Source organism: Corvus kubaryi, unplaced genomic scaffold, assembly GCF_017639235.1.
Source record: "Corvus kubaryi isolate FWS band 111438036 unplaced genomic scaffold, C.kubaryi_AGA036_p1.0 split3-73, whole genome shotgun sequence".
Taxonomy (NCBI): domain Eukaryota; kingdom Metazoa; phylum Chordata; class Aves; order Passeriformes; family Corvidae; genus Corvus; species Corvus kubaryi.
The window spans coordinates 3800905-3824139 of record NW_024582091.1 but is presented as its reverse complement, the minus strand read 5'-3'; the positions used below and the strand labels follow the sequence as shown (position 1 = coordinate 3824139).

Below are 23235 nucleotides of genomic sequence, written 5' to 3'. Positions count from 1 at the left end.
CAAGCATACAGAACCCCTAAAAAGGATTCAAAATTAAATACTGGGAAAAATATTTAAAAGTTTGCATTACAACTTAAAATACAGGTGGTCTATGATACGCTACTGTAAGGTGGATCACAGATAAGGAAAAGGGTATTTGGAAGTCCTCACTTTTAGTATTGTCCTATATGTTATTTTAGGTTTTTCTAAGCAAAGTAAATTCCAAGTTTTTTCTTAATAACTGACGCTATTCCCTTAAATACCAAAGCTGTACATGTTCCTGCTGATGTTATCTGCTATGCTAGTGCACAAATAAGTAAACAAGTCAAAGTCATGTTGGCTACAGCACCATTAAACCCAGAGTGGAAAAAATAATGAGTGTTTGCCAAAAAGACAAAATTAGCAGGGAAAGCTTCTAAGACAGTATGCAAACAATAGAGTGTGGAAAAGCAATTAAAACACTGAATGTGTTATTTTTCTATTTAAGGCAAAGCACTTAAACAGGTAAATAATGAATAAGCAAGCTTAAAAGAACATAATAAGCAACTGTAATATAAGCATGTATTTGTATGGCAGCTAAACCTTTGTAGTAACTGCCTGTGATTGTTAGATTAAATTAAAAGGGAAAATACACAGAACCAACCCCAAAAGGGTCAAATATGAAATATCAGTCAGCAGGCAAAATGCCAGGAAATTCCAACCTCCATAGTTAATAAAGAACTGAACAAAAAGACGAGCCTTAGATTGTTCTGTTGAATAAGAAGGCTTAGACATGTGAAAATGTATTTTTTACACAAATGAATTCCAGAAGGTATGTCTCTTTAGTAAGTTGGGCTGAGCTACCAAGCTTCAGCTTGGTACATACAAAGTTGTTTCTGCTCAGCGCAGGGGCAAAAAAATAGCTTAAAACTTTGAAAGGGTAGTTCCACCAGACTGCTGCATTATAAAAGGTTTCATAACTCATTTCACAATATTAGACTACTGGCCAAAAGTCATTATTAACATAATCATTTGCTACTTAGTTATGTATGTAATAGTAGTCAATGCATGCATAGGTTGTAATGCATGTAGGAGTCCAGCAAGGGCAATGAGTGGAAGCAGAAACTGTTCAACTGAATGAGATGCAATACCTTGAGTTTTCTCATTCAACATATTAATAAGTGTTGGCACTTTTCAACCTATCAAACAACCACAGTCCTATCAGAATAATGTCTCTAAATGATACAAAGTATCAACACACATAATAAGTACCTTGATCTGTTGTTTCTTCCAGGGTCAGACTTTTTTTTGGAACTGCTTTAAGCCAATTAGACCATAAAATAATTCTTAGTAACTTTCATTCATCTCCTCTTAATGCCTTCAATTTCTATTGTATTTTTAACAGCTAAAAACAACTTCATAGCCAAAGAGGAGCAGATCAGCTTCAAAGACTGTGCTGAAGCTTTCAAATCTGGACTGACAACAAGTGGAATCTACACTTTAACAGTTTCAAACACTGCACAAGAGAAGAAGGTAGGATGACTATAAAGAGCTGCATACTGCATGTTAAAAGTTATTTGATCTGGCAAATATGCTATTTTAAAGGCTAGTTAACAATGAAGTTTACTACTTACCAAGTTTTTTTATAAGCATTTCATCACTCCTAGATCTGAGTATCTCACAGGAAGAAAAAGTCCTTCAGGTGAAATCTTGGCTCAGTTAAATTAATAACATTTTGTTGTTTGCTTCATCATGCCAGAATTCCACTCTTTTCCTCCACATAATTAATGTAATTAAATCAATAAGATACTGTAATTTCTTTATAAAATCTGTAACTCCAACAGAGTTGCTCTGCATGATCAGCAGACTCCTGTCTCCTCTAAGTTCTTAGCTCCTTCATATGCCCAAGGCTGTTCAGGTGGCAAAAGGAGGTAAAGTCAGGGGCATGGAAGATTACTCATGGATTTATACTCATGAAAGCAATCTACTAGTACTGGACTCATGTATGGGTTTCAGTTCTTTGTAACAGAGAGTTTTAAGGACATTTGTGTAACAACTAGGTTAACAGTTAGATACTGTCTAACAGAGAGGACTTTTCTGGAAAATACTGCTCTGGAAAATACTACTACTGCTTATTATAACAGATGAGTTTGCAGTGGTTTCACTAGATCAGTTTAAATTTCTCTATGGATATTTTTTCCCCTATGTGTTTAACTGAAATGAACTTCAATGTCAATTTAAGTTAAAGCAGTATCTCATACCTCTGTAGAAGAGACCTTGAGCTAAAAATGGCACTCAGTGGATGATAACCTGGATGCCTCACAGAGATGTTCCATCTGCTGAAGTAAATAAAATGATAAAGCTTCAGACAGTATAATTCAGTTGAAACAATCAATAGAATCTGAAAGGGAGAAACGTCCCAGGTGGATTGTGAGGATAAAGAACCAAAAAACCTGGAGTGAGCATTCGGAGGAGTGGGGCTCAGATGATGAAGGCATAGCAGGCTGAGGAGGCTAAGGGACATATGAATAATATATTTCTTAGACAAACACTAAATAATTTCCTGATGTTTTTATTTTCTAATTTCTACTGTAGATATTTCCTTTACACAAGAGAAGGAAATATTTTATGGAATTCCTAAGGGTCTACTTTATTCCATCATAAAAATTAACAAAAAAGGTAAAAAAGCAGTGAAAAAAGAGGTGCAATGTGGAAAAGGAATTGGTGAAGATAGAGAAAGCATTTTTTTTCTCAAGCAAAGGTTTAGAAATGAAGTTCACTGGTGACTAGCCTTTGAAGTGCCAGAACTTCATTTAGCCCAAGCCAGACTGTGATCTTTACACTTACAAAGCGCTCAGCTAAAGGAAATAAGCAATTTGTTTGGGTAAGATCTATAAAATACAACAGATAAAACTTGCAATTTTTTTGTAGATATGCTCTAGAGAAATTATTCAAGAGTCTGCTTCTCTTGGGAAAAAAAAAAAAGCTGGTTTTCCTTTGGAATAATCTAGTCTAAATACATCCATTTCTAAAGAAAATTAGTTACATAAGACGCAATGAAGTGTTTTATTACACATGAAGCTGAATGGCATCTAATAGCATAGATATCTACAATCACAATTTTAAAATCTAAAGGAGAGGAAAGCTACTGAATCTCTAGAGTAATAGAATGCAGCAGTCTTTGTTAGACATCTCAGGAAGTTTTACATTCCTTGGATCCCTTACTATTACTTGTCTCAAGCTTTTATCTTTGGTTTTAATTTTACTGTCAAATATAGTATATAGAACATGCATATTTTCTAAAAGCAGACACAAGTGCATGATGTATTACAGAATGAAAAATTTATGTCATAAACACTAACACTGCATTTTCAAAAGCACAAAAGTACAAATTCCCTAGACTATAAGATATTAAATGCTCTACATTTGAATATGAAGGCTCAAAATACTTTATGTAAATACCCATTTTGGTAGCTTGCTAGGTTAAAAAACATAGTTAAAACGTAATAATTTCACTTAGTATTAAATCAGCCATTTAATAATATGAAAGAATTTAAATCTTATTCTGTCCATTTCAGATAGAAAAAGATAGGGAATGTTTTACTTACCGTATGACACTGAAAATAAGAGACTAAAAAGTTTTAACCTGATGCTGATTTTTTTGTACAAATATGAATGCATAAGAGGAGTTGTCAAGGGAAGTGAAGGTTTAGGGATAATCAACATGTTACAGCATTTTCAACTGTTTATGATGTGGATGGCTACTCAGACCAGGAAACAGAGTGACCTTTTTTATTTGCCAAAAGTGCTGCACTGCTGTTTATGTTTTCATCTTTTCCTCTTGTAACACCTTCTGACCTCCCAACAGGCTTATAAACAACTTCTGTGTAATCTGTAACTGATCCCACGTTACTAACTTGTCTCCCATCATAATCCAAAACTAAGGAATTGCATATGACAACTGAGAGGAAAACAATTATTTAATTCCATTAATATTTTCAAACTTTCCTGTTCTGCACCAGGACAAAAGCTAAGCCCTTTTAAAAACACTGAATAAAAACAGCAAAATATTGCTGACACAAGGAAAAATGGCAGAGGCAAAACTATGAAAAGTCAATAGTTTTATATATACAGCAACCTCATGAACCAATTACATTGTAGTTCTTATCTAGTCACATCTCTAGGAGACAGAGATAGCAGAATACAAAATCATTGAACATAATAACTCCAAAGTGTTCAGACAACAGCCAGCAGGGTGACTGCAAAGATGTGGATATTGCACTTGCTTTGGTATAAAAACTGCAGTGGCTCTTTATACTGATATCTCAGCCTGAGCCTTAACATTCTCAAAGTAGGTCTGAAAACACCCCAAATATCTTCTTACAGTGCTACAGCTGCTAGAACTGTAAGTACTGAAGCAGTTCACAAGATACATCAAATAACTGCCCGTTCCAATTTGTTGTAACTTGAGAGGTTAATCTCTTTATTCTTTTTGGCATCTGTTTGAAGACTCCTGCTGCCTGCCTAATCTTGGTATCTATTTTTACTAGTTTTATGAAATGTTACATATCTTTCTTTTGAATATAAAACCTAGAATAGGTTGAAAGGTCAGAAAAGTTCTGTTCTAGTAATGAGTGTTAAGTGAAAGACTTAGACTTGATTGACATGAAATTATTTTGGTGTGGAAAAATTATACTCCCAAATTTACATATACTTTTAAAAATTGTTACTGGTAAGAAAAATCTACATGAGATTTTTATGGTCATCTCTTCTTCAATTTCTCATTATCTTTTTCAGTTCCTAGTGAGTTGCTTTTTTCTTTGGGAACAAATTTGCAGTACCCCAGCATTTATCTCAAGGATCTATAATGTCTCTTAAAGCTAGTTGTCTTACCATTCACTTAAAAAAATGGATACTGCCTGTAACAGGAATATTTTATGAAAGACATTCAGAACCATTTATTATTTCTATTTTAATCTCATTAGAACAAAATAAAGTGCTATTTAAAGGCACTGATTTCTTCAAAGTATCAATTCCAACTAAATTGAAATTTAGACAAGAGGCATAAGGGAAATTGCATGTAACATTCAATAACCATCAATTAACATCTACAATAGCAATATCAGACTGAACCCACGGCTCAAATAAATTGATACATGGCCTTCCACTGTATATAGTTAAAAACTGCATATATCAGAGAAGGGTGAAACAGTTCTAGTCTCCATCTGGCTGCTTATACTGTTCTTTTAAGTGGGGTTAAGCTTCGGAGTCAACAACTTTATCTACAACCAATGATATCTGATCATTGTAAAATCAGATTTTTAACTTGTTTTGATGTTTAAAAAAAGTATCTGCATCTGCTTTAGCCCCTTCCTAGTATCCCTCTATAGCCCTCTGTGGAAATTAGTTTTCACATATACATTACACATCATGAGTTAGCCTTCTAAAACAGATTGATCTTCACTTACAATACCTTATCTTCAGACTTTCCTTTGAAGGGATTTTTTTTTTTTTTTACTAAATTAATTTATATGCTATTATCAAATTTTTACCAGTCGTTAAATTGAGATGTTAGTAAAGCCAAACAAAAAACAGGCTTTGAGGTGTAAGGAATTGCATACATCAGTATAAAATGAGGTTGCTGCTTTCAATTAAATTCCATTCACAAGACACACTTTAAAAAGTAATCCCTTATCCAACTCTTTTCCTTATTTATTTTATCTTCCCTAAAAATCTCCAACTGAATGTCTTGTGATTCTCTGATGTTAAAAAAGTCTACTGCATGCTTAAAGTACAGTATGGGCTTTGGATTTCCAGTGTGCTACAGCCTATTGAAACACCAATATATTTGATATTTGCAGCTCTAAATACTTTCTTTCCCTTCAAAGGTCTGATGCCTTTCAAGTGTATATATGACACTGCTTGAATTATAAATACTCTGTTTGATTTATATAAATATATATGTGTGTGTACAACATACATGCAATACACATACCCTAAAAGAGCCAACTATACTGAAAACTTAGTAAGGAGCACACTTCACTTCCCAAAATGACACATATAACACTACCACAGGACAAAAGGAAACTGGCTTCTCTGAAGTCATACTTTTTCAATGAATTTCCAGCATGTCTAACAATTCAAAGAGCTCAAATCTGCTAACTGCTAACACTTATAAGACAGTCACCCATAGAAGATGATGAAAAAGACATACAGCTTCAGTGTCACCCAGTCATAATTTGGGGAATTTTATAGGCATGTTGTGACAAGCAGCAGTTAGGCAAGAAGTAAGACTACTGAGAGAACTGTTAAACAAAGAAGGAAACATCAAAATTCATAATGAAATACTTGCCTAGTTTATTTTAAAATTATTTATTTAATTACTCTACAGATGAAATATCCTATCAAAGTGTAAGAAGTCAGATCTTGCCTATACTACTATAAATGAGAAGACACAACTTGACTTAATGGATGAAAGATCTAGAATACAGATTAGAAGTTAATGTAGTTTAATACCCAAACTAGAATTCAGAAGTTTTCAAAGATGTGAAGTGATTCTGAAGAAGGCTCTGAACTTCAGTATCTTGGCAGAAAGTGGTCAAAAAAATTAAACTTCCAAATGAGAAAACATTAACTGAGAACTCTCCAAACAGGAATACTTTGACAAGAAATTCAGTATCTTTCTTAAAGATAGTATTGATACTAACATGCAATTTAAATAGATAGTGACTTCAGTTGGACTTTCACTGTACTGTCTTACACCAGCTCAGCTCCACTGACTTCACACATCTAGTTATAAGTTCTGTTAGTTTCAGAAAAGCAGAATTAGATGCAACAATTTGAAATCCTTCCTCAGGAAAAATTGTACTAGATATTCTAATATTCACAAAATTTTCTTCTTAATTTATCCCCTACTTCTCCCAAACATCACTCCAAAATTCCCATTCATTTTCAAAAGCTTTTTTTCCCATCAGCACCTCCACAGTATATTGGCACTTTCAGTATTACCTTTCACCTCTGACACTAAAGTAATTTAATCTGGGAGATTGATTGAAGAAGTCACCTATAAACTTGAATTTTACTGTGCCAGGGATGCATTTATTGGGTATTCTAAAACTGAGTTCAATGAACTGCTTATTACATGTCAGTCTTTTCAAATTTTTAGCAGTAACTTGGTAAGTTCAAAGGTAATTTATGAATATTTGGAAGCATAGTTGTTACTTTTTTGTTCGAGCACAGAAGATGTTCATTGCAGTCTGTATAATAACATGGCTTTAAGATACAACTTTCAGGTAATACACTTAGATTTAACTTTGGAGTCAGATCATTTGCAAAGGCATTGAAGAATGTACTATGGTAATAAAAATGTATTTCAGTTTGCTCATTGCCTGAATATAACAGTATCTATACTCTGACAAGTCATGGGATTTTTGAATGGATCTCTCACAAAAAAGAGAAGTGAAAGGTGTAATTTGTTAAGGTATTCTGCTAAGTGTGATATTTACTGAGGAATCACATCTTTTTGTGGACAACCACAACTGATTCATATGAAAGCTACGAAAACCTGCATTTTTAGGTTAACTCATATTTTGCACACAACTTGCCACTATATAGAATTATGCAAAGTACATGATTTCTGGTTTTGTTTTACTGTAAATGCATGCACTTAGGCTGTTACATGCTTACTCTGGTAGGCCTACTGTGACATGGAAACTGGTGGAGGAGGTTGGACAGTTATTCAGAAACGAGAAGATGGCAGTGTGGACTTCCACCGGACATGGAAAGAGTACAAGATGGTAAACAGTGTTCTCTGAAGCCTTAATATTAGTTGTTATTGTTATTTGAAATCTAATATACTAAAATTATATTAATAGCATCCTTAGAATGTAAGCAACTTTAAAAAGCTGTATTTATCCTCAGATGCTCATTTAGAAAATGTCAGAGTAGTGTAAGTTGTTTGCCTAAGCAGACTTGCAAGTGTGTTATTTGTTTTTAAAGAGAAACCTTAGTTTTCTTTAATCAACTGTTCCATCATATGTCTACATTTTTGAGTTGTTTATATTTGTGTTTCTAGTGGCAACAGTAGAAACTACTCCAAATCTACTAAGTAATATTGATTCACTGTTTCAGATTCCTGAGGTTGTCCTTGCTGAAATCAATTTTTTGAAATATTACAGATCAATAACCCTCATGGACACAGTAAAATTCTTAGTTGACAGGCTGAAAACTATTAAACTTAAAAACTGATGAAGTGATAATTTCAAACTCAAAGGAAAAAAATCCACCCAAACAAAGCTATTTAAATATACAACTTGAATTACAGGGATTTGGTGATCCTGCTGGGGAGTACTGGCTGGGAAATGAGTTTGTTTCTCAACTGACTAATCAGAAGCGTTATGTTCTTAAAATACACCTGAAAGACTGGGAAGGAAATGAGGCATATTCATTGTATGACCACTTCTCTCTAGCAAGTGAAGAACAAAAATACAGGTAAGCAGGAAAAATCAGATCTAAATAAAAAAAAGTTCTGATAGTAATCTTTCTAAACTGTGTAGATGCATGGCCTTATTTCATACAAATCATTATTATTTTCCAATTACACAGAAAATGCAAAGATAATGAGATAGTATGGAATAAGATAGGATACATGTGCCAATACAGAGGGTGACAGTGCACAGTCATTAGGACAATAGGAACCTGTCTGCAGCTGCTATCAGATCCTGATTCCCTGCAATAAATACATTTCCAGAAGGTGGATGACTAAGATGAATTATACTGCAAGGATTTTCCTTGTCAGTGACTTCGAGGAACTGTTCTGTTGTCATAAAGAGCACACCGAGGTGATGTGGCCTTATCCTTCCACGACCTGCTGGCTTAGATTCTCAATAACTCTCCTACTTGTGAAAATGGAGTAAATGTGTATTTCACTCACCAACAACTTGTCAATTTAATGGACCTATTATTTATCCTCTAATCCTGTAAAATGTAAAGGTTCACAATTTCTTCTTAATTCTTGGTTTAAATAAGAAATAATACAAATTTTAGATAAATACTTTATATAAATATTATCATAGTATTATACACTTTAAATAGTATCATAGCATTATACATTTTGAAATAGTATCAGCCACAGCTGAAATATATGGGCAGTTCATAGTTCATTCACCAGCCTCTCTGTAAATGCAATAAATAGTTAGATTTATTATAGAAGAAACTAAAGACTTCACAGTATAACAGATGCTTTCCTACTACAGGGTCCATGAAATGTTTCTTTGTAAGAGTCTTATGGATTCATGGAGTTTTGGGTGACTGGACAGAAAAATTGTCTCCATTTAGATGAATTTCTCCAAGATCTCTAGCAACTATTTGTTGTAAATAAAGTCGACCTGACACCTGAGAGAACTGATGCTGTTATTTCAACTCAGGGCTTATATGCAAACAAAGCAATTCAAAACTATCGGCATCTGTCCCCCACAAAACGTTAGATCTTAATGCCTTGGTAGTATTTAGTTGTCTCAACTCCAAAGTAAATATTTTTTCATCTGGAAACAGTCAGAATCTACAGCAGAGATTTTTTTTTTTAAGTAATGCTTTAAAATACTTAGAAAGGCAACCTTTGCAAAATGGGTGATTACCCTTGTCCATTTACAATATTAAAATATAATTACTGAAAACTAAGATAGTAAAAGCAATTTTATTACAATATGCAACCAAACAAGGAATTCATCATACAACTGAGTGCTTTAAAGAATATATTTAACATCATGAAAAAGAAAAAACCAAAGAAAGTATTCAGTTAAGAACATTTTCCATGCCCCATCTCTGGCAGTGTTCAAGGCCAGGTTGGATGGGGCTTTGAGCAGCCTGATCTAGTGGAAGGTGTCCCTGCCCATGGCAAAGGGGTTGGATCTAGATGATCTTTAAGGTCCTTTCCAACTTAAACAATTCTATGATTCTGTGATCCATTATATTAAAAAAATTAATACATTCTGAATGCTGGAAAGATTATGAGTTGGGCCATAAAACTGAAATTTCTTCATATTAAACTGAGATCAGAATGGACTTTGTTTGAATCAAACTTCCTGATCTCAAACTATGACATCAAACCAGGTTGCTCAGGGTTTTTCATTTGGGTCTTGATAACCTCCAAAGGTGGGGGCACAACTTACTTTTCTTTCCTCATGGTAAAAAGTTTTTCTGATATCCAGTCAGAACATCTCATTTCAATTTCTATCCATGGCCTCTCATCTTCTGTTATACTAGACTGTACCTAAAAAAATTTATTATTAATAATAAGTAAATAATACTATGTTTATATTAGACTTCAAATGATATTTGAAGACCCAGCCTAGGCTCATACATTATACTTGGAACCTTTAATACAATATATGTTAGAAATTGGCTTACATAATTTTGAACTCATCTTAAGGAAAACCAGTAATTTTTTTAAAGACATTTTAAAGAAAATCTGTAATGAACTGATCCTAAATGAATAAAAATTAATTAATTTATTACATTTAAAAATAGGGAATATAAAATGGGTTAAAATAATTTGTTAAACTACCAAAGAAAACTTCTGTCATAAGCAGAGAATTACCTGCAAGATGAAGACTGATTGAGGAACAAGGTAATTCTCCTCAGAGAGTCAGACCTCCTCTTTAAACAAATAGAATACCTCTGAGAAGCACAAGCTATTTGATACAGAAATGCAGTCACCGTAGAGGGTTCAAGTTCTTCCAATTCAAGGTAACACAGGAATAGCTGTGTAATTGCCCTGCCCGGTTCAGTGCCCTGTGTTTCTCCCCATCGAGATTCCATTGGCACCCGTGCAAGCAGATCCCAACAGCAGCAGCCTCACTGAAAGCTTACCCTACCAGGGAATTGAAGCAAACTGAAATACTTGTGGTGAGTTAACACTAAAATTTATGAATGATGTGAAAAGGATAAGTCATTAGGAAAATGGAAAGGGAAATACTGAGAAACTTCTAAAATATAATTTACTAGCTCATAATTAATACTCTTGGTAATGCTGTTACCTCATATATGTGGGGTTGTCATGCTAAATTGCTGTGTTGTCCTAACAGCAAAAGTAGGAATCAAAACAGTTTTGTTATAAACTTTTGAACTTAATAAAAAAAATTGCCTGTGCTGTTGCATTGAAGTACAACAATGTACTTTCAGTATTAATAAATACATGAAAAATCGTAAGAGTTACTATCTACTTGTTCTTGTTTTCTTCTAATATGACATGAACAAACACATGTTCATTAGAATATTGTGCTGACCATTTCTGTTCATATAAAAACATTGTGCTGAAAAACATCTTACAGCAGGACATTGGCCAGAAAAGAACTAAACTATTTGAACAGGATATTTATTGCAAATTATTCCATCATTATTTTGCAGACAACTACCATCAACTTCCACGTAATAATTGTTTTTCCATTTCTCACTTCTACAGGATTTACCTTAAAGGACTTACTGGGACAGCAGGCAAAATAAGTAGTATAAGCCAACCAGGAAATGATTTTAGCACAAAGGATGCAGACAATGACAAATGTATTTGCAAATGTTCACAAATGCTAACAGGAGGTACGAATGTTTTTATGTTTCTCAGTCTTCCTATTTTTATTGGCACTGAAATTGTCTACGAGATAAATAGTGATAATTTTGACTATTAAAAAAGTTCAAAACTCATGGATAGAAATACTAGTATGGTGACTCCAAATGAAGTATTTTATCATTTGACAAAAGTTAGTTAAAATAAAACAAGAGAAGTTAAAACTGGAGGCAAAATAAGTCTCTGAAGTTGGGGTACAAGAAAATCTGTAATTGTGGAACTAATCAGAGACAGAGCAGATTCCTCTTTCAAGGAATGAGGTAACATTCAGAGATCAAAACACAACTCCCTGCAAAAAACCTGTTTCAGAGATTCAGCTTGTCAGTGAAATGGCTCCTGATTCTTTAAGCATAAACCCTTTCCCTAACTACCCAAGAAGAAAAACCCCAAGAGCTGCTGTGTACTGCATGTGCCACAGAAGGGTACACGAATTTAATTCCTTTTTTCAATATAGTTATCAAGTGGTAAAGATACATTACAGATATATCTACATTTTTCTAATGATTTTTCACTAGTTATATTTGAGTTCTAGGTGGTATTTTTATCTTCAACTACACAAGTAATTCTATATAATTTGTTAATCTAAAATTCCACATTCTGAAATGTAAACAACTGCATTGTAAATTTGGCTTCTCTTCCTGTTATCTTTTAAGCAATTGTTCATTTTCCTACAGCACAAGTTGCAAGAAAAAAAGACAGCTTTGGTTTATCCAAAAGGATAATTGGAATGCTGCCCTGCAAAACAGAACACACACACTATTGCCACCATAACAGAAATATAAAAATATTATTATATTAATAAAAACAATTTTTTCTTCTGACCCACTAACAGGTCAGGACTATAGGGATACAAAATAGGTTTGGGCTGCTTTTTTCTCCTTTTCCTTCTTCCCAAGTTCCAGGAGGTTTTGAACTGACCCGCACAGAGAACTGAATAATTCCTCTAGAAAGAATTAAGAAAGGAGTTTAAGTCTGTGAAGAACAGGAGTTTACCAAGGAATAGATAAAACCAAAGGCAACTCAATATCATTATAGTTCAAGTTGTGTTCCACTCTCAGACTGTCAACAGTGTTTGATGTGGATAATAAATGGATTGAAGACTTTCCCTTCTCAAATTTCAAATACAATGTATTGCATAAGATTCAAGAATATGTAGTTGATACATAAATACACTTCTTTCCTGAGTTTGAGGCAAGTATTTTATACTGACACTTCCAAATCATAAGAACAAAAAACTGGGTTTAGATTTCTTTCCCATTTCCAGACAACAAAGTGACCTTATATGCTATTTTGAGAATTACTTCTGCTGATGTTTGTCTTCTGTCTTGCAGGATGGTGGTTTGACGCATGTGGTCCTTCTAACCTCAATGGAATGTATTATCCATTACGACAGAATAACAACAAGTTTAACGGGATCAAGTGGTACTACTGGAAGGGCTCGGGATACTCGCTCAAAGCTACGACTATGATGATTCGACCAGCAGATTTCTAAATGCTTTGTCATTATGTGAATTATGTATTGTACAGTCTTCAAAGACTTATTTTACCAAGCAACTTGTCTCATTTTTTCAAGCCCAGAAACATGCACTAGTGTTCTGAAGGGGTCAGTTCAGTACAGTTCCTGAATTGCAATCGCCTTGATCAGCTCCAGCTCATATTATTCAACCAGACACAAAGTCTAAAGCATCAACCTGATATAACAGTGATTTGGCCAAATGACTCAATAAAAAGAACATCCAAGAAACCATCAGACAACTTAAGGACTCTGTTTTACTGATCATTTATGTTATGTATGTGATAGTAAATAACTGGAACTGTGAAAAAACCCTAAAATAGTTTTAGAAATACGCATTTTGCCTCACCACTGAACTTTAAACATTAATATAAAACACTTAGCTAGATCTAGAACTATTTATCTTTCTGTGTCATGTGTGCCCTTTATGTACATAAAAAAAATACTTCCCTGTAATTAGCTCAATAGTGTAGTAAGGGAATACATTCTTTTCCCCCATAGTCTCCTAAGCAACTTCTTACACTTATTTGAGGATTTTTTTCCAATAGCCTGTATGACAATGTTTAACAGAGGACAAATAGCATTTAAGTAGTTTGCATTTATTCTTGGGAAATACCATTTACAAAAATCATCATTTTTTTCAGTCTATTTCAGTCACTATCTTTAAATTACAAAAATCCCTACAAATTAAAATAGAGCATGTATTCCTACACATTTTTATGAAGATTGCACTTTTTTTCTTCCCTTGTCATTTACCTGTAAAATAACTGAGCAGTATTTTATAAACTGAGACAACGGCATTAACACCAGATGTCCGATTGTCTATGACAATCATTTATCACCTGGTGCTGTAATATATCTATATGTTTTGTAAAAATAACCTAACTGAAAAACATATGCATGTTCTTTGATACAATTAAATTTATGCTTATAACTTAAGATACAAATTACTACATTTTAAAAACAGGAAGAAAAATAATCTGAAAGTTACCTAAGGTCACACTATGTTTTTTTTCAGTAAGGTTAGGACTTCTCCCTAAAAATTCTCTGTAGGTAGGCCCTCAATGTACACCACAATGTGAATAAATTACTCTACTGGGTGATCTTTGCTTTTTTTTTTCCTTAATTTTATTACTATATGCTTTAAAATTGTGTACTAAACACTGCAGTTCAGATTGAGAAGGAATTTCTCCATAAATCACAATAATTTAGTGGAGGTTTCTCTCCAAATTAAGTTTAGCTTTTTATTCTCCTGCTTAGTCTTTGCTTAATATTTTTGTAAAACTTTGATTTCAGCAGATGACTGAATTAGTTACAATGCAAGAACTTAACCCAAAACAAACCAAAAACCCCAGACACATTTCTGGAGGCTGACTTAACAAAAGGTACTGTAAGGGCAACAAGGCTTCTGAAGGGTCTAGAAAAAATATCTTATGAGGAGGGGGTGAGGGATCTGGGGTTGTTTAGATGGAGGAGTTTCAGGGGGGACCTCGTCACTCCCTACAATCACCTGAAAGGAGGTTGCAGTGAGGTGGGGTCTGGTCTCTCTTCTACTGTGCCTGCAGCAAGAAGCCCAGAAGAGATGGCCTTAAGCCATTAATCTCCCACAGGGGAGATTCAGATCAGATATTAGAAAAAAAAATCAGTGTTACAGTGGTCAGGCATTGGAATAGGTTGCTCAGAGAGGTTGTGGAGTCACTATCCCTGGAGGTGTTTTAGAGGCGTCTGGATCTGGCGAGAGATGTGGTTTAGGGGTTACAGTGGAAGTGCTGGGTGGATAGTTGGACTGGATGATCCTGTAGGTCTCTCCCAGCCTTGATGATTCTATGATTCTATCTTGAAAAAAGTAAATGATTTTGAGAAAGATGGAAGAAATCTCTATATTCTATACTGACATTAAAGCTGCTGTCAAGAGTACTCAACCACTCACACCACCACCCTTCTTCTTCTTCACTGCAAATGTGTCACTCACCATTACTAAAGTGTAGCAGAGACAAAATAATATTTCTAATAGTACTTCATGATCTGATTTTATATAAACCTAAAGAATGTAAATTAATAGTCACTGTCTGAAGAGTTGCATAAAATAATCTCAATGTATTTGAAATTATTGCTTAGTATTTTATTGGTTTTCACAGCAAACTTGTAAGGACTAAAAAACTAAAAAAATTGCCTTCAAGAATTTCCAAGAAATGTCTTAGAGAGCAAGTCTAGAAGAGTCATCACACTACTAGAGGAGCTACACATACCAACAAGCACACAGCATGCCAAGAGACACCCAAAGAGCTGTCATTTTTCAGCCTAGAGGAGGAAAGGGGAAGGGGAGAGACCTTAATGGTGCCCACAACTGCCTGATTGAGGACATAGAGAGGACCAAGCCAGACCCTTACTGGAGGTGCTCTGCTATGAGGCAAGAGACAGGGACAAGAGGCAGTAAGTACAATTTGGAATTGGGGAAAGTAAATTTTTCTTTTCATTTATTCATTTATTACCATGAGGGTGGATTGGACAAGTCCCTTGGAGCAGAGTGTTGAACTAGACAACCTTCAGAGGTCCCTGCTAATCTAAAACATTTTATGATTCTATGAAATTGAATAGAAATGCTGAGTCTACATTATTCCATTTCCTGTGTTGCTACATTTAATCAGACAACTAAAGAAAATACTCCCAATATTTGAGATAGTAAGCATATCCAAAAAGCTGATAAAAACAAACAAAAAATCCCCCAAAACATTCTTAAAAACCATGATGGAATCTGAATGGTCAACCTGGTAAAGAAAAGTAGTGCTAACTTCTGGTTGACATTAAATTTCTTTATTTTAGTAAGAAAACACTGTATGACAAAAATAATTTAATATTGCATGGCTAGTTTTAATTTGTTGAAAAAAAGTTTATAAAATTTGATGCTTTCCGATGACTGTTCTGGGAAAGTGATCAAAAATATGGATGTAGACATTGAATAAATTGTTTAATGAGACTTCATTTTGGGGGAAAAAGGATCAATTTATCAGCACAAATGTAAAATTTTAGAGTGAATGTCTTTAAATGACATTTAATCTAAAGAAAATTGCATGGCTTGAATTCCAAACGCCACAGTGAAGCAACAGGAGGACATGTCAGATGGAAGGCAATAAAAGGAAACAGAAGGCTGCAACAACTGCTTTGGACTTGGTACAAACAATTAAAACATAACAGCAAGGTAACCTCTACTTTTAATTCCTTCCTGTAATCAAATAAACAGCATGTGAAACTAGAATGCACTTCCATTTTCCCTAAGTACTTTTTAGGAAAGAAACAAGGGAAAAAAAGCAAATAAAACCACCATTCATGTTCAAATAATAATTGCATCTTTAAAAAAATAAGGTATCTGTTACAGTAAGAAATGAGAGTGACCAAAGAAGGGAATGATTGGAACAGTAATGGAAATACCACCTTGGACACCAACTTTGTTCCTTTGCAAGAACAGCAGATTGCAAATAGAAGTGATTCAGCACAACCCTAACCTCCCTCAATTTTACATTCTCACCATCTCTCAAATTCTGCTTACTTCTGCTTTAGGAATAAAACCTCTAAATGGAATCTAAAAAACAGCCCCAAGAGGAATCACTTGTAAAGAATGCTATGTACATTGTTACTGATAGCATACTTTATTATTAATCAAGGTAGTCTGAAAAGAAATAGAAAACTCAAAGCAACTTAACATGAAATTCAGTGTTGATTTTTTCATAGAAATACAGAAAAGGGGAAAAAAAAGAACATGCTTCTTATTTATTTTTCACACTTTTACCATTCTTACTCTATTTGAATATATAAAACAATCTACTTTCTCCTCTTAGAAAAAATATGAAATTATAATGAATAATTAATTTCTTTAGGCTTATTTGAGAATAACTGCTAAAGTTTACCTAAACTTTGAGAACATACAACTTACAATCATGAAATAAAGCTTCATGTTGAATATGTAAATTTACCTGAGTTATAGATTTAGAAAGAATCTTAAACAGAAGTTAATAAAATTACAGTAAAAATAAATTTCATACCCCATTAACTGTTCTTTCTTCAAAGTCTGTATGAAACTTTGAGAAATAAATTACAGACATGAATTTAGTAGAGGGAAAATTATTGGAATGATTGACTAGTAACCAACTAGAATTCTACTTGTTTTGAAACCAAAATAAAATTCCTGTTTAATCAATTACAATACGTGAAGTGGACTGAGGCCTACACAGGTACATCATGCCCCCACATACCCTCTTTTGCACTGGTTCCCATTTCAGTACTTGAGAATGACTATTAGAGGCAGGAAAAATGCTTCATTTTTTCCTACTTAGCAGTTCTAGAAGACCACAGTAATTTTCCATTGCCCAAGTAAATTCTGGGCCAAAAAAATTGAGACCTTCATGACCTGAAAATCTTTCCATTTGGCAATAACGTGCCTCTTCAGTTTGTACACACGTACAGATAGAAATAAAATTAAAGTACATTAATACTTCAATAAGATGCTGGTTTATTCAGGTGTTAATTGGTGAATCAATATTTTGCATTTTCCACATGTACCAAAGTTTTTGCACACATTTCAAAAAGTAGTGGATGAAGAAGAAAATAACTCCTCACAGTACTTGCTTTAAAAAAATATTTTTCTAGTAGGCTTTCTTATTCACAAAACCTAGTTAGAGGACAAATCATTTCCCAGATAAACAAAAGAAGGTTCACAAGCTTAAAGGACCATTACACTTACAGGAGCCGCAGGGAAGCTGGATGAAAGCTCATATGGCTCCTCTGAGATCCAATGGCCTAATTCCAAAGACCACAGAACCTAAAATAAAATAAGTGGTAAGTAGAAGCTTAAAATTTCTAAAATAAACTTTTTGAATGTGCAGTTAGAAGTGACAGTGCTGTTACAATAGTTGGTTTGCTATTTCATTTACCCAAAACAAATGATTTGCTGAAAAATCAAGAAATCAGAAAGATACCAATTTTATAACTAAAACAAACCATTGAAATATCAGTCGTACTTCTATGGATAGCTATATTAAATTTTAAAACAGTGTGAGGATATTAGAAAAGTCAACTATTCTAAAATCACAATACATAGAGCAAAAATTTGAAAAGGAAAGTCATAATATATCAGTTTTGTTCTCTCAGCTCAGTAATCACTGAACTTCACAAGGTTCCTGTTGGCTCATTTCTCCAGCTTGTCAAAGTCCCTCTGAACAGGAACACCCATCTGGTGTATCAAATACTCCTCACAGTTTTCTAACATCTGCAAACTTGCTGAGGGTGCATTCTTCCCCATCATCCAGATCATAAATGAAGATGTCAAACAATACTGGATCCCTACTACTGACAAGGATTATGCAACTATTGCATAGAATCCACACTACATATATAAATCATCCTGCAAACAAGAATAACCCAATTTCTTTCTCCTTGGTATCCTCCTTTATCAGTGTCATACTCTAGAGCAAAAAAAGACTGCAGAACACTGACTCTCTAGAAAATACATAATCATTTGTGTTCAACTGAGCTCTGAAACACTGGATCAATATGATCTTTAGAGGCTAGTAATCCTAAAACTGTGGACTACTTGCAGACTTCTGTTCTCATCAGGGCCAGCACCAAATGCTTAACAGAAAAAAACAACTTAAAATGGCTGTATTTTCAATTTCTGAAATACAGTATTTTTATTATTTTTTTTGGCAAAACGTTCCCCAAACTACTCCATCCAGCATTTTTTACGGATTGATTTTCAAAACATTCTTCAGAACAATTTATCATAACTTGCAGTTGGTTGACTATAATATTAAAAGCCCCATGGAGAGTATTCAAATACTATCTCTCAATTGGTAAAGCACTGTCTTAATGGGAAAATGGAAAAAGACACAGTCCTAAATTGGCTCCACCCTCGAGTCATATAAAGGACTCCTAATTTGTAGATAGTCTAAATTCTGAAGCCCATTCTAAAGGAAGATGAGATTATTTTCCTTATTGGTTTTATCAGTGGTGAGCCATGAAGCTTCTCAGAGAGGTAAAACACTTGTATCTTCTTTGCCAAGTTTGTCCACTGTCACTCAATACAACATCTTTTCCCTTTTACAGGTATTTGAGCTTCACAATATCTCTTCTATAGTTGCCATCTGGCACCCCTTAAGTTGGAGTCAAAAAAAGAAATGTTACCAACCAGCAGTGGGACACCCTGCTGTTCCTAGAGCAAGCTAAGCTAACTGAACAAGAAGCATACATCTACCCCCCAAAATAGGATATATGGAATTTATCAGAAAGCAAATCCCTGTTTTAGGATAATTCTACCTCTCTCATATTTTTCCTAAATAGTTCTCTAGCCATTTCAAATAGATGAAGTCTGTTAGCACAGCCATGCACTATTAAACAGTTGTCTTATTCATCTTAGAACAAGCTGAATTTCATCAGTGCCTCAAATTTTTTCCCATGCTTGATTCACAATAACTGAAATACTCTGCCATGCAAATGCAGTTTAAATTTAAATTATAAAATGTTACCTCACAAAATTCATGAGCAAGTCTATGAAATATTCCCCATAGATAAAAACTGTCGTTATATATTTTAAGCATGGTACAGTTATCCTTTACAATGTTACAGCTCACTAATGGAAAATTCTAAGCTGAACAGATTGATCATGAACTAGCAATGTAAACCTTATAAAATGGCCTAATTGTATGTAAGAAAATAAGTTTCTGTAAAGGGCTCTTTTGCCCCAAATCTGTTGCTACAAGAAGTAAATTTCAAGCTCAGTTTTCATAAAAAAATTATTTTCTAAGTAAGTTCTGTAGTTTTCAGTCTAAAGTGTCTTATGCCTGATGACTTCCAGGGACACCAATAACCTCTAATGTGAACTTCTACAAAAGCTGGTACCTTGTGTGATGTGACAAGAGATGTTTGACTTGTGAGGAGAGATGTCCAATCTTGCAGGCTATTGGAAATGAACAGTGATTTTTTGCTGATAATAAAAAGCAGCATATCTTTAGACTTCTTGCTAAACTCGGTTACAAAACATCCAAAGAATATTATGTTTACTTTTAAAAAAAGAACAATCAAATATTTGAAAATGCAACAGCTGTAAAAAAAGAGAAAATAATTTCTAGTCATTATATCATACCAAACATGAAAATAAGAGTTAAGCACATTAATAAATCAATGACCTTTAAAAAATATTCAAAACCTAACAATGCACTGCAGTGTTCAGCTAAGAAAAGTATGGTAACTTCTTAAAAACATACAGTTAAGAATGCAACTTAGGATTGTAAAATAGAAATTTTAGGGTGGTACCTGTGTATATTTTTTACAATTACTTTTAACAATTTACAGTAAGAATATCAAAGCCTCTTAGCTTTATACTTATAGCTGTATATATTTATTGAACACAAAAGAAACTTGTTAATGTGAGTAATTTCTCTTTTAATCACAATATAAATCAACTTTAACTGAACCAAGAAAATTGTAACTTTTAATAAAATTCATAGAGACATGCTACATTAAAATAAATTCTTCATAAATAAACTTGAGCAGGAACAGATGTACCATGCTGTATTACACATACATCATGTCCTTATAGTACGAAAATTATGTTTGTATCAAAAGTAGCTGGCAAACAACCCAAATAGATTAAAATGTAAACCCAAAAGATTAGTTATGATTAAGTAATCCTATTTCACTTTCCAGGCCAATTCTACAGCCATGACCTCTATCAACCCTTGTAGTATTTACAGAATTTTGTTTAGAAATGAAATTTGTTTGTCTTAACAAAAGATGGATTAATGCTTGTCTATCATGGTTCTGGAAGTGAGTACAAAGGCATCGTATCTACTTTCCTAGATGAAAAGAAAATTAGATGCTGAGTTCATGAACAGGTCCTGCAGTAAATAATTAGGTCACCACTCACTAAAACATTCAGTTTTCATGAAAACAAAGACAAGAGCTTTTCATTCCAAGTCACTGAAAGTTTGATTCTGACTCTGGCAAATTTTCTACCAGTATATTTTCACAGCAACACCAAAAAAAGCTTCAGATTCATGTAATTCAAAAAGGAGTTAAGATTGGCAATATTATTCTCAACTGAAATTCTTCAGTGTTTCTTTCAGTGTTTCTATTGAGAAGAAAGAGCTATTTAGAAGTTTTCAAAGGTGCAGTTACAAAAGAGTTAGCTTAAAATGTAATGATAAAGCAGTACAGTAAGGCTCAGATATGAATGCTGGATATAGGAGTATCGGAAGTTAGGAAAATTAAAGATAACACTGAGATATTAAGAATGTATCAGATTCTAGTAGAATAGTCCTGCTGGTCATGGAGAATCAAAGTTAGGAGGATATGGGGGGGGAAGACAAGAGTGGGAAAAGCACAGTTTTTCTGTGGACTTCTTACAAAGTTAAAGAATGTTTTCCTTTGGCTTTGGACTCTAGAATCAAAGTGATTAATCTGTTACTTCATGCTCAAGTATGGGCTATTTTGTCTAACTTGGCAGCACGCAACCTGTATGGCATGGAGCTCCAACAAGTGTCCTGCAGGTTATACAGCAACAAGTTTAGCTTTGGGGAAGAATTTTCATCTGCATATCCATATCAGCTATGTTCTTTTATTCACAACATATAGGAAATGGTATAGCAAACATCAGGTTCTCCAGGGTCTGAAAACACACCATGTGATTAGTTATTATTCAAAGTCTCTTACCTATCCAGCTAGCACACTGAATGATGATCATATGGTATTTGTACTTGAATAATTCATCTTGAAATACGCAAATGGAGTGCTATGAAGATTAAATGTCTGATGTTAAATTTGGTATTTCTCCAACATCCATCTTTAAAAATAACATTTTAAGTTTTTCTCAGAAGAAAAAAACCCTTCAGCCTAAATTACCTCCACATTACAAGTCAAAAGGCAGAGGCAAACAGCTTCTTAAAATGCTGATAAACATCTTCCAAAAGACAATCATCACTGCTCAAAAGGGATATCATGTTATAAAGGTATTATTAATTTCTCCAGATTGATTGATTATTTTATTTGTCCAATTTGAACTATTTTATCAGTGAGAATACTAATGGTAGGATTCATTACATTTAAAGGATTGAGTTATGCAGCATCAATAAAAGGAGATGATTATTTTCTTAAATAAAATTTTCCTGACTAAAATTTTCTACTGAATTCCTCATTCTGGCTAGGTAAGGCTTCAGTTTTCTCTTTTCTAGTTAACCAGTTTGGGTAAAAAGATGGCAAAATGATGCCATTGACAGAACTAGAAATAAGACAATAATGCTCTTACATGATATGATTCAGTGATTTAACCAGGCTAAGAAATAATTTTTTAAAAAAGTTCAAAGCACAGTTTTATTTCAGTGAAATTAATTAATTAATTAATTGAGGGAATAGACATTTATGGGCAAAGTTGGACCCAGTCTTGGTGAAAGATATAAGCACAGTTCTAAAAATACTAAAAATAGTAATCTTCCAGATAAGCAGATACTACAGGATTAAATGAACTTTTGATCTGGAGATCTGGAGCTCTTCTCTAGTTCTTTCTCATGTGTCTCTCCCAGTAACTTCAGAACTTTAAATAGCAGCTCAATAAAATGAGTGAAAGCAGCATCAGCATTTGATCCAATAACATCTACAGGAAAAAAACTAATCCTTGGAACAATTTCATTCAACTTACTGGTATTATCTGAGGGCTACAGATGATCCTGTGATGAGTCTACAAGGTAATAAGACAGGAGGACAACATTTCCAATCTATACTGGTCTATGAAGAGCATAGATAGATATTTTCACCATGCATTTGTTCACAGAAGTGCAGAGCATAAAAAGGGCAATGAAATTCTAGGACAGCACTTGTTGGAAAATTGATTATCCAAATACTGCCTTATGTACAAAGACAGGAAACTATTTTGTAGTAGTTTTCTCCATCTCTAGCTATCATAGTAGTTATATGAAGCTTTTTCTCAAGGAAGAATGCAGCTTTCATGTTTGAGTACCTTGTTATGAAAAAGTAATTTACAGCAATTATGTTGTGACTTGTTGAATGCTCCATACAAAGCGAAGTGTGGGATGGATAATTCAGTGTATTTACTTAGTAGATGCAAGGAATCATACAGTAGGCTGGAATGAGTCTGTGG

At 33.8% G+C, this 23235-nt stretch overlaps 2 protein-coding genes across 4 annotated transcripts in view; one reads left to right on the top strand and one right to left on the bottom strand.

Moving 5' to 3' along the window:
- Positions 1 to 14194, top strand: part of ANGPT2 (angiopoietin 2) — a 41796-nt gene extending 27602 nt beyond the window's left edge. For both annotated transcript variants that reach the window (XM_042016699.1, XM_042016700.1), the window contains 5 exons: positions 1364 to 1491; positions 7653 to 7754; positions 8282 to 8448; positions 11420 to 11550; positions 12910 to 14194. In XM_042016699.1, the coding sequence (XP_041872633.1) occupies positions 1364 to 1491; positions 7653 to 7754; positions 8282 to 8448; positions 11420 to 11550; positions 12910 to 13070 (689 nt within the window). In that variant the 3' untranslated portion in view covers positions 13071 to 14194. The remainder of the gene's footprint in view (positions 1 to 1363; positions 1492 to 7652; positions 7755 to 8281; positions 8449 to 11419; positions 11551 to 12909) is intronic.
- Positions 10133 to 23235, bottom strand: part of MCPH1 (microcephalin 1) — a 53761-nt gene continuing 40658 nt past the window's right edge. Inside the window, exons 10-11 of one of the 2 annotated variants that reach the window (XM_042016698.1) lie at positions 17830 to 17907; positions 10133 to 10228 (exon numbers count right to left, since the gene is read on the bottom strand). In XM_042016698.1, the coding sequence (XP_041872632.1) occupies positions 17858 to 17907 (50 nt within the window). In that variant the 3' untranslated portion in view covers positions 10133 to 10228; positions 17830 to 17857. Of the gene's footprint in view, positions 10229 to 16812; positions 17908 to 23235 lie in introns of those variants that run through there. The other variant, XM_042016697.1, reaches the window with a different exon arrangement.